General features: G+C 39.1%; 1 protein-coding gene across 1 annotated transcript in view; it reads right to left on the bottom strand.

Moving 5' to 3' along the window:
• LOC104294849 (SH3 domain-containing kinase-binding protein 1-like) overlaps nt 1-12,803 on the bottom strand; it is a gene marked incomplete at its 3' end in the record, with an annotated part of 200,492 nt that overhangs the window by 68,537 nt on the left and 119,152 nt on the right. Inside the window, exon 6 of the mRNA XM_009894511.1 lies at nt 1,148-1,344. Within this exon, the coding sequence (XP_009892813.1) occupies nt 1,148-1,344 (197 nt within the window). The remainder of the gene's footprint in view (nt 1-1,147; nt 1,345-12,803) is intronic.

Below are 12,803 nucleotides of genomic sequence, written 5' to 3'. Positions count from 1 at the left end.
GGATGCAGGGGTAGGTGCTGTGCTATAAATCAGGTCACTGAAATGATCTAGAATAAGAAACCAAAACTTTGTGGGCCAAAAAGACGTAATTTATGAAGTGCCTGGTTCTACAGACAACTGGACAAGCACAACTCAAAAGGTGAGAAGCCGCCATACCAGGGAACAAGAGCAGCTGCCCAGGAGCTTCTTAAAATCACCATGAAGCCAAAGAAAATGCATCACGTAACTAGGCCGACAGCAGAACTCCAGGCTGTGGAAGCCTCCTAGCACTTCTCAGCATATCAGTAACCCTATGCAAATCTAACTGTTCACTTAAAGGAAGGATTTCACAGATTTTTCTTTGGTTGTTACTTCATTAGGAAACAATGCATTTCTTTGTTTCCCTAATGAACATACCTTAGAGTGATCCTTTTTTTTTTTTTTTTTTAGTTTGCCTCCTCCAATTCATCAGAAACATCTAATTTTTCTTTATTCCTAATTTACATAGTGATAGTTTTGGAGACTTTGGAACAAAGAGTACTCTCTAAAAAGATGGTCTGTTTCAATTTGTCAGAGAGTAAATTTTTTCCCCAAGTGTTTATCTCAGGACTTTCTTTCTATGTCACATAGAACAATCCCATAAAAAATGTGCTTTCTCTTTTACTAATCCCTTCAAACAAAGCTAGGTGATTTTTGAAAACATATTTTAACAAATCCAGTACTAAGTTGAGATATTTATGTATCTGCCAAAGCTTCCTTTTTTTTTAAAGCTAATTGATGGCACAATGGCAGTATCTCACTCTTACTTTACGTAATAATTAGCAATTTCTTTTTACCATAATGTAAGTAACTGAAAACCTGAAAAGCCTCTCCTGTCTTGTTTTCTAAAGTAGTATTTTCTTAGGAAAAATGGCCAGTTAAACAGATGGAGGTACGAACAGAGGAGTAAACCTTTAAGCAAACTAACAGACCTTGCAAGCAGCAACCTCACTAGAATTCATTTTCTAGTGTGTGGGGCAAAAGAAAAGAAAGCAGAATCTTGTCCACAGAAAGATTAGGAAATAACAACCATAAAACTTCCAAGTTTTGGCCAGCAACAGAGTTCAGAACTTTAGGATGAAAACTTCTTTAAACCAACACCAAGAGAGAATTAAGAAATGACACGTACCTTATCTACTGGGAGAAAGTCATTTTCAACTTCTATTGACCTTGGTCGTAGCTTTATAGGTTTGTCTTTGAAGATATCTCCAAAGCCAACACCCTTGACCTTTTTGGGTTGGATTGTCGTGCCTCCATTGGCTCCTTCTGATTTCGTGCTGCAAGAGTCACCACCATCACTCTCAGAGCCTGTAGCATCTTTTAGGCCTGTGAAACGAAGGGATGAAAGGAGGAATCTTAGGTGTGAAGCTTACTATTTTCTAAACGGATTGTGACTGTAAAACGATCCCTCCCACCATCCTCTAAGGGAAAATGAAACCACGAGAAACAGGTAAAGAAGATGCTCTCTGTGCCATACACTCATTTTTGAGTTTTAAAAAATCACTTCATTTCATCACATTGGTGTACCAGTTAGAACTTACACCAATCCACAAAACATGCATACTCCAGCATCAAAACTTTGAATGAAGACAGCCATTCCTTGAGTACCAAGAAAATCCTTCTTCCTCAGACAAAAATTATTTGGAAGAGAACTCAATAAATGAAAGAGTTAAATTCAGTTGTAGGGCAGCTATTGTGTAAAGCCGCTTAAAGCTAACAAGCAGTCAGACCAGGTGCACTATACCTTAAATCTATGTGACTCATATCATGCCAATTTTGCAATTAGTATCTAAACCTACATTACCTAACTGGGAAATTCAAAGCTGAAAGCTGTTTAAACAAATTTGCAATCAAATAAGCTGCATAATACATTCCCTGCTGAAAATTAAATCTCTCTGCAGCATAGACAGCTTCATAGGAAAAGCACCCATGCACACTATCCTCTAGGACTATAATAAATCAAAGCTGACATACTGATTTGCATTACTTCTCTCAGTGAATAGGAAAATTTCTCTGCGCTTATCTGAAAATATCTGCTGTTTGAATAGCAGAGGCCACAGATGCAATATGGTGATGCTTCAGCCACTTCGCAGAACGGTGTAGAGTCAGGCCAAACAGTCACTGGGAGCAGAAGTGATCCACTGAAGTTTCCTCCAATTGAAACTTTCCCCTAGATGATTTAAATCTTCCTTCCCACATTACAGACTGACTTAACTATGTCTCCAAGAAAACCAAAGCAATTGCTGCTACTACAGCACTAATTCTACCTAATAATAACAAACTCAAATCCTCACATTCGCCTCACAAACATTCATAGTGCTTCGGACCTAGATCTTAACAGTCAAAGAAAGAAAAATTTCAAGTACGCTTATCTTCTTAGTTATTTTTGTATCAAGGTCCACAAGGTGATTGTGGTGGATTTTCATCATTAAGAGGCTGCCAGTACAGAAGAAAAAGATTCTTTAAAATCTAGACACCTAAAATCAAGTAGAGATTATATACAAATCTCCTTCCGTCTTCCCTTTGGTAAGCAAGTAACATTACCCAAAAATTATCTGTATTTCTGCCAGAAGGAAAGAAATGGCACTGAGATCAGGCAAAGCTTGCTGGATCCCTATAAAAGGGCTGCAAGTTGTGGAGCATATGGGAAGTTTTATAAAATCTTCGTAATGCCTCAGTGTCTACAATTCTCTGACGTGTATAAGCAACAGAAACAGAATGAAGTAGCGCTCCTGAGCTGAAAGCATCTGAATATCATTTCCATCCTAGTGAATATCCTACACTAGAACAACCCTTCAAAACCAAATAGACAAATTACCTAAAGAAAAAATATTTTTATGAAGTCAATGAAAATGTTTATGAACAACATTTTTAGTAGTAACAATTGATTCCTTTGCTTTTGCCTCCCTGACTTAAGTGATGGCTTTGGTTTTAACAAACAGTCTAAATTCAACAAATTTCTGCCATGCTGGTAAGCAGCGAGGTGTTTTGGGGTAGACTTCTTGTCTTCCTGGTGATTCACTGTTTAGGAACATGACTACCCAGTAAAACATAGCATCTTCTTCAAGGGCTACTTTCAGCTTCTCTGGTGAACCACAGAAATCACTACAAGTCCTGAAGCCTACAGGCACAACTTCATGATCAAGGACACAAGGGGCTCACCTGTTAAATTGGTTTCAACACCAGGGTGCTGCTAGGAAATTAAATCACGAATTATGTGTCAGGCCAGGATTTTTAGCAAAACTGTTAAGCAGAAAAGTCATCACATGTTACTCTGAGATTTTCTGTATCCGAAACATGAAAGGAATATGAACACAGAATTAGAGGGAGTTCCCAATTAGAAACAAACAAAAGACTAAACACTAAGCAAATGCTTAGGCTCTCTGGCCTCCTGAAGCTGGTACATCTACCTGTTGAATATAAGTAACATTTCTGTTTCTCTGAGTGTTCAATTTAGATAGCACTAAACAAGTTATTTGTTCAATAAACAGGGCAGGACTGGAATTTTAAAGAATTCTAAATAATAATATTATAATCCTTTTCTTAAATATCTGGGTCTCGATCTCTTTACTTGGACCTTTTTATTTTCCCAAGAAGGGCCTAGGGGAAAACTTCAAATCTGGCTTCAGTGGTTTATTATGGTAGTTAGAACGGCAGTATTCCTGCCATCAGTAAAGTAATTTCTGTACGCTCCTTGTCTTCTGGAGCTCATGAAAGCAATAAGCAAGGAATTCAAGCAAGCATTCACAGTGATCCTGCTCTGTGCTGTGGTTGGCAGGAGCGGAGTGGTTATCCATAGCAGAGCCATTCCACAATGCAGAGGCACTCAGAGATGCAAGGGTAAATTAATCAAGCCAGAAAGGTATAAAGCTCTTCAGGCAACATGACAGTCACTGCCTCTTTCTTATTCCTATGCCTTGTGACTTGGGCGGTAACAGAAGATGCTGTAAGTTCTGCTGGCTGGACCTCCCCCAGCTTTGCAAAACATCAGTCTCCGGGGCCCTGGCTGAGACAGAGGCTAGAACCAACCTTATTTACTACTTCTAAATTCAAAGAGAATGTTTACCAACGCCCAGTTGCAAATAATAGTTCTGAGTATAAAACATCCACAAGTAAAAAAATTTAAACAAATCATAGTGATCATTGCCTCTTTGCTGAACAAAAGATCTTCTTAATATGGGATGGAAAAATTACCCTCTGGCAAAGGTTCCTTCTTTCATCCTTGCCAAAATCTCCTCAATCTACTCTGTGATGGAGGGAAGAAGCAGTGCAGAGACCTCCCACCACAAGTAATTGGATTTTAACTGATAGAATGCATGGCCGCTCCTAGCTACTCTCTGAAATGAACAGAAAACCTATCTTTAAAGTAAAAAATTAAAGTAGGTTTTTTGCATCACTAATTGTGGGAGAAGAGGACCAGGACATTGGCCAGTGGATGGAAGTGAAATATGGAAGTAATTATGAGAATTACTCAACAGGTCTCACATGGACTTCCAGATCTTTGAAGACCGCATGAAAGAGAGAGCAGAAACCTCAAGGGGCTTCAATAAGAATTAGGCTTTTGTTTCTGGGTCATCACTTGTTTTTCATTATGGCGTCTTCATCTTTTATCACCATTCTTCTCTGATGAGACATCACACCTTGTAAGAGGAACCTCACCTCAGGCTTACAACAGATTTCCTGAGCATCACCCATCTGTGCTTGATGACAATCCAAGAGTCATTTCATTCTCTATGCTGCCACAGAGCTTTGTCTTGGTATACAGTCCTCATAATGAAAGCAGTATAGGCAATAACAGCTTTTTTTTTTTTTTTTTTTTTAAATGAGGACAGAACGGACTAAAGTGATGCCTGTCCAAACTAAACTGCATTTGAGTAGCTGGATACAGAGGCCAGCCTTACAAAGCTCCTCAAAGTTAAAAGAATTCTTCCTGACCAACTGGGAAAATTATGTAATTTATTATTTTTTGACTGACACAAACTGAAGAGCCCTCTGGGCTTAAATAAAAAAATAAATAAGAATAAAAGCCCTGGCTTTTTCAAAAAGTGGTCTGTTCTTGCTCTTATCACTTCATGGCTGAGGCCAAGAGGCAAAGGTGACAGAAGAGGAGGACTATATGCAGTGGAAACAAAACAAATTAGATAAAGTGAAGATCTGCAGTAACATTAAGAAACAACAGTGCAGTGCTTAAATACAAAACAGTCCTGCAGAAAATAATGTAACATGCTCTTAACTCTTAAAGACATGCTAAGGAGACTCCCTCTCACCTTCCTCCCAAGGTGCGTGAGATATACACCTCTGATTTGTACAGATAAAGAACTTGCAAGCAAGGATTTGCAACTCTATGCCCACCCTTGCCTGAAAAATTCTCTCCTCTCATTTATTTTTTCATTGGATCATTCCCTGATACATATACACACACACATATACATATATATATATATCTCAGCATACATATGTCAGCAATTCTCTCGGAGCAATCCTGCCAAGTGCAGCTGCACTGGCCTCTCTAGCTCTGCCTACACAAGGAAGGGATAGCTCATGGCTGAGGTGATCCCTCCTCTCAAAAATGGAAAAATGTCCCTCTTCCAACCACCCTCCTTTTTTTTTTTTTTCTTCAGCTTCTCATGGCCTTTTTCGCCACACTGCAAACAGTTTAGTAGGTGAACAGGGCTGGAGGCGACAGTTTCCCCAAAAGACAAATGTGGCCCACAAAACCAGCTGCGAACTAAGAAGGAACCTGAGTGACCTAGACTGTCAGATTATGAATTCTAAACAAGAAATTTTCTGCAAGAGGAGCTACAGTTAGCAGGGAGGTCAGGTTGCTAAATGGGCATTAAAAACTGCAGAGCATTTCAGCTGGCAGAGTCTGCTGCTGCTGCTGACCAATACACCCACGCAGTCTGAAACAGCTGTGGCAGAGCTATGAACTTAAGCACTAAGGTAAGGCCAGCAGCTCAGCAAACTGCTATCCTCAAATGCACTGAGCACATCTTTTGCTTTTCTTTTAAGTCTAGTTATTAAATACTTCAAATATAGCCAGGATAGGATAAAAGTGACAGTAGTCAGGCCTCTCTGTACTTTTTTTTTTTTTCATTTTTAATTTTTAACAGTAACTTTTCTCAAATCTGTCAGCTCTCTGTCAGCATTTGGACAGCTGAGAAGCTAAGTACATAACATCAACGAGGTGTTCACTAACGTATCACACCAGCCCTAATAGCAGGAAAATTTTTCAGATCTTTAACATTTCTCAGGAAGGAGACAAGTCTTTCGGGGGTGTCACTTTCCATTTTTGGCTCTATAAGCAAAGACACAATTCTTTTACCTGGATTTATTGTTGCTGAATCGTCTCCACCACAAGGTAGAGAGCTCAAATCCGAGCGTTGGGTGCACTTTTATAGTAAGCTCCTTGAAGTCTGAACAAGGACAGCATCAGCAGCAAGGTGTTAAAATTCCCAGGAGACAACCGTTCCCAACTTTTGGCTCGGACAAGATACGGGACTACTGACATACGGCTATTTAAAAACACCCAGAGCTATAAGATTCTCTGTTGCTTCGTTTTCCTTACAAATGCAAGATAATTTAGTATTCATGAAGATTAAACTCTCACAACACTGTCTGGAGGAATTTCACACTTCATACACACTTTTTCCTCTATGGGTATATAACAGAGATTAGTTTTCTCAAGACATTTCAAACACACCACACTCCTGCTATGCCAGTTACAGGTCTTTTGAGAGCAACATTCTGAATGTACCAAAACAGAGTAGCTCAAATAGGGATTAAAAAGAGACCACAACATCAGACTTAATTCACCAATGGCCCCAGAACTGTGCTGGCATCAAACCAAGATTCTAAATCAGAAAGATATTTAGGGATGATAAAGGACTGTGTAAACTAAAGCTGTTAAAACAAAAATAAACAGTTGTGATAAAATTACCTCCATTCAAAGCAGGAAACAAATTGTTTCTAAATAGCTTAAAATAGCAGGAAAAAAGGGGGGAATACATTGTGAGCTTTACAGAGCTTTCTATTTTGAGCTGTTATTTAGCAAGTTAACTTTTGTTCTTTATTCTGGATTGTTCTCTCCACAGACAAGTTATGGCACTGGGCAAAAGACAGACCACTCTGATGAGGTATAAGCCAATGATGCTCTGGCCCTCTAAGCGCTTCTCAGGCTAGCTCTGTTAAGCAATGTAAAGGTCAGCTGTTCAGAGGCACACACCTGAGACAATGCAAAGGATCTCCTGATTTGGTCTGGCAGCCAGAGAGAAACGCTGTCAACTGTGTTTAATAGAACAAAGAACTGTGTAAATGGAGCTTATTGAGATTTTTGCCTTTTACAGAAGGGAAGGAAAGCGAGGGGAAATATGTCCTTTCCTTCTATTTAGAGAACGACAGCCTGGAATGCCCGAGTGACTGATCTGAATGACAAAGAAGGTGAAGCTATACATGGCAATTGCAGTAGATGAGACAGGAACTGTCCTCCTTCCTTTTCCTCACATACTGGAGAAGACAGAACAAATACCTACAGTCTATGAGGTATTTATCTTGAGCTTGCTTTCTGTCAAGGTCCTGTATTTTGTCAAAGCCATCATCAACAACACTTCACAGCATCATAAAAAAATAAAAACCAGAACAGGAGGTTTGATTTGAAATATTACTGTAGAACAAAGCCGTGTCGATCCTTCGTAGTTTAAAGGTTAATAAATTCACGCTTTCAGAAAACAAATTTACCAAGAGTGGTTTATACATGTACAAATAGCTGAGGCAGACTATCTCAATATTAGTCATTATTTGTTATTCTCAGTTATATTCCTTGAAGAAATGAAACCGTGTAATCTAAACATTTTGTCATTTCCTTTCAGCATGTTTGTTTTCCTTAGCACAACAGTGCTTGCCACCTAAGAAACAGCTCTGAGATTTTTATTCTTGCACAAGAAATCATGCAGGGAAAAGGGGAGCGGTGTCCAGCACCACGAAGCAGCACGCATTAAGGGCAACACAGCGCAAGCATCTTCTGCAGCATGAACACACAGCCATCAATACGGAAGTTGGTGGCTTCACCTCTTCCCCAGTCATTTCCCCAAATACTGTAAGAACGAATAGAAACAATCATTCAGAAGCTCTACAACTGTACCATCGCTGTCTTCATTTTGGAACTACTTTTTCACAATTGTTGTTCTCATCAAGTATAGGAACATGTTATTACACATGAAAGGACAGGCAAGCAACCACACCCAAAAGGCTTCTTTAACTGCCACTCACCAAAAAACGGTCTTTTGTGAGACTCATGGAAAACCACTTGGTAGCGGGAGTCCGAATGAACAGAAGGATTTAACGTGTTTCACCCCAGTCAACATAATTTTTCCACCCACCACCTCCAGTCCCTCGCCATTTATACATTCCTTCTCCAGAAAAAAGAAGGCTTATTTTTAATCATGAAAATTTCCCTCACCCAATTTTAGCATTGTTCTTTCTCAGATGTTATTTTTCATTGTAGCAGCTGTGTATTTAATATACGTTCTTCTTTGTAAGCAAGCTATAAGAAGTTGAGGAGAAGTGAAAAATTGCAACTGTCCTCTCTTCAGAACTGTTAAAATCTACATTTGGGTTTCTCATTTAACTTGACTCACATTCAGGCACTCTTAAAAGGGGTTAATAACGTCATAAATACATCAACCATATTGATTTCCTTGAAAACTCTGACCAGCTGCAGTTCCTCAAGTATTACAGGGAGGGGGTGGGGAAAAAAAAAGTGGTGGAGGAATAGAAAACACAATTAAGGTTACTCACGAATATTTCTGTTTCAACGATCCTGTCTCATCTTCTTCCATTATATCTAATATCTATTACTGACAGCATTGTGGATCCACATATAAGGAAAGAGAGGCAAATATTTGTCAAATCAAGCATTGTATCTGCCCTGTTCCTTAGTTAAAGCACCTTCGAAGAAAAAGAAAGCGAAGGAAGAAAGAGAAAATAAACCAGTAAAAATTAAAAAAAAAAAATTAAAATCCAAGAAGCATTTTTCGTGGAGCTGCAGGAAAGTTGCAGGATGAGAGAAAAAAGGGCTGTGATCAACAAAATAACAAGTAATTTTTTGTTGCTGTGGGTCCCTCTTCGCCCAACATACGCAGTAGCAAAAATTTTCTGACAGCAGATTGATGAGCAGAATGCCAAAGGAGTTGGAATTATTGCTGAGCAGAGCCTGTCATATCTAATGACCAAAAAAGCCATGTCAGCATATGAAGGCAAGGCCGAGTGATTATGCAGGAGACAATCTTGCATATTTTGGTGAAAGGTATCTCTAGAAGCAGCTAGACACTAATTTAACAGCATTTAGCTATTATAGACCTTGGTCAAATAAGAGACTTTCTCTTAAACAAAGCAGTTGCAAAATGGCTTTGAAAATGAAAGTATTTTAGCACTAAGCATATATTTGTAAAGTAAAAGCTTTAAGCTTGCTTCAAAAGTTGAGCAACGCTTCATGCAATGTGATACAGTTGAATCCAAGCACCCTTTGGGCATAACTAATCTAAAGCTATGAATTGACTCGAGCTTAACTCATGGAGAAATCAGAAAGCTGAAATTAGAGCAGCTGTGTGTTTAAAACAACTTTAAACAGACATCCCTAAACAAAAACAATTCTACGGAATTCCTCCAAATGATTTTCACTTGACACATAAGCACATGGATATTTGACTAAAAATAAGGACCACAGATCCGCTGCGAAATGGCAGGAGCTCGCCACACCCTCAGTAGGCCTGCTTGGGAAGGACACGAGGAAGTGAGAGGCCAATAGCCATAGCAGGAAGAATAAAGACCCCTCCTTTTTGCATGTTAGTTTAGGAGATAACATCTCTGATAGTATCAAAAATGCCAAGCCTCCTTTTGTTTAAAACTTTCCCAGATGATCTGATTTTGTGTACTGCCCATTTCAGTCCCAATTCCAAACCAGTAAGCAACAACCAGGCCCCAAATGCAGGTGGACTTCTGGCCTTCTGAGATGCAGTTTTACAGGGAAAGCAAAACACCTCTGCAGCATGAAAAAAAAATGCAAGTCTCAACCAAATGCCAAGGGAGGTAGTATTAAACAAGACATCTTTGCTCATCTTTAAAAACAAAGTTTAGATGAGTGTTGCCCAGAGCAATGTGAGACAATCTACTGTGGTAGTCTACTGTCTTCTTGCAGCTGGTTATCAAGCATACCTGTAGATACTCATCCAATCCTGCACACTGTGAAATCAGTCTGATCAAATTTATTTTCTGTGGCATGGCATGACCATGGGCCAGTATTATTAACAAGGAGAAATAAATGCAGAGCTGTAGCACAACTGGAAAGGTGACTGAATTCTTCCTGACTTCACTTAGGCTCACCCTAAATGACTTGAGAAAAGAGGAAGGGCCATTTGACACTTAATGAAAAAGGGGCTGGGCATGGAGAGCAGGTTTCTGAAAAACTCTGAAAGGTAATGTTAGGGCAACACTGACCAGAAAGATTAATGTTGTGAGATTAAAGGCTCCGAAGGCAGACCTTGCATCTGATTTGAAGCTAGATCTTAAAGTCAGAAATCAAGCATACTGGAGATACACTTCATGAATCCTTATTATGCTCATCAGATAGGTGGATTCGAGGACACAATGGTCTAAGAACTCTGCAAGATGCATGCAATTTGAGTGATGCATGACTCATGAAGACTGTAAGGTGAGAAGCAGCAGAAAAATGTGAAGACCACCAGCCACGTGGTCTGCTCCAGTCAAAGCAAGAGCTCGGTTGGAAGCTTGAGAACAGCTGCAGAACAGAGATGAATTCTGGTGGACAAGGAGATAATTCTCCATGAGGAAATACTCAGGGCTACACACATCCACAACAATTTTTGTTTAAAAAAATATCAGGTTTAGTTTAGAAAAAGAATGTGTAAGTGCAAGTTATCAGAATAGAAGACCACCACTTCAACTGCTTCATTCTTTGCTGTGAACATGCATAAGATGGAAGTCCTCAGAGGTAGGACAGCAAACACCCCCAACCCAGAAAGGAGAAAGAAGGGCAGGAAAGCTTGGATCTTCTGAAGAGAAGGCTGTCTGGGATGAAAGCAGATGCCAAAGTTAGCAGAACATCATGTTCACCGGAGGACAGAACTGAACATTTTGTACTTAGTCACACTGAATGTGACTCAGTAGGATCTCTTTCTGCTAGATTTCTCGATGAGGAAGCAGGTGGAAGGACAGATTTCTGTCTTCCTTGCTTCCTGTGTCTTATATCTGATGTCACCATCCGCTACTCTTCTGTATTAACAGGGTAGCAAAAGCATATGAAAAGCAGCATGTTCCCTGCTTCTAAAATGCAGGAGGCAAAAACCCAAATATGAAATTAAAGTAGCTTTATATCTTTTACCTTCCTTGGCAGAAAAAATGTATCAGCCAAAATGCTGTGAGTAATAGCTGTCAAAGACAGAATGCCAAATGCAGAGCATGCGTTAAATTTAAAAAAAAAAAAAAATCCAAACAAAACAAACCCCACAATGTTCTTTAAGAAAAGCAAAGCATATTTTATGAATTCAGCAATCACAATGGGAACTTTATTTTTAGAGCAGAAGGACTTGTAATTCAAAGATTTGTGGTTATTATAATAGTCTTCATGTTTCAGGTGGTAATAATGATGGGACTAAATGATCTTAATTTCAATCCACAGCTGAGAGCCAAACATCTCATGTAATTCAAAATTTATTGTGGTCTTACACACATACATTATATGGACATAAAACATACACATGCACAGAAGGAACGAGTGCATTCTCATTGCATTAAGGCTAGGCAGTTCATCAGCAGCAAACTGACTTTAGCTTACAGACAGATATACGCATGTAGAGTAGCCATAAGTGAGTAGCAGTGGCACATATTACAAGTGTAGATAAATCAAACAAGTACTGAGGACTAAAGCTATTGCTTGTTGATTTTGAAACACACTCACTGTTATAGCGTCTGTAGCTGTCAATCTTTGCCGGTGCCACTCTGTACAGAATTGTCCCTTCAAAGGCAGATTTTCCTGACAGCAGGCAAGAAAAGGAAAGAGGAAAAAAAAGAGAAGGGGCAGGGTGGGGGTGAAGAGATCGAATGGTGGTAAAAAGAAGGGAGAGGAAGAGGTTTTAATCTGTATTTTCAGTCACTAACATTTTTAAAGCCTCATTAGCAAAACAACGAGAATATTAATAAAAGTATCTGATTGTACATGAAGTTAAAATATTCTTACTACATGTATGTCAGATAAAAGAATCTCATGATTTTGCTAAAGCTGTTCTTTACAATGTCCAACAGAATGCATTTTTTCTTAGGTTTTGTCTGATGTCCATTAAGTTGCGAGACTTGCAAATGAAATTATTTGTCTGTCTTATTCAGCCTCCTCATGGAGCACAGGGGAAGCCTGAAAAAAAGTATTACTGCAATGATGTACTCACAGTGGCTCAACACTCCTGATGCAGATGTAGCGCACTCGAACAAGCACAGCTGACATCCAAACAGGGCACTGAAATACTCACATTTCTTTAATATACCAGGATCCTGTGAGCATCAGAAATACTGCATCTTTCCAAGATGACTTATTAGAAATTTTTTGGACATGGGAACTGGTCTTAAACAATGCTTAGTTGAAGGGATAGGACACTAAAACCTGAATAAATCATTTTTTCAGCCAATAGCTTAATTGGGTGTTTTGACTTGGCACACATTAACAAAACCAAAATGCTAAAATTAAAAAGGAGAACAACAAAACAACAACAACAAAA

The sequence above is a fragment of the Charadrius vociferus genome, unplaced genomic scaffold, assembly GCF_000708025.1.
Source record: "Charadrius vociferus isolate BGI_N301 unplaced genomic scaffold, ASM70802v2 scaffold770, whole genome shotgun sequence".
Classification (NCBI taxonomy): Eukaryota; Metazoa; Chordata; class Aves; order Charadriiformes; family Charadriidae; genus Charadrius; species Charadrius vociferus.
This window is presented reverse-complemented; position numbering and strand designations above follow the sequence as displayed.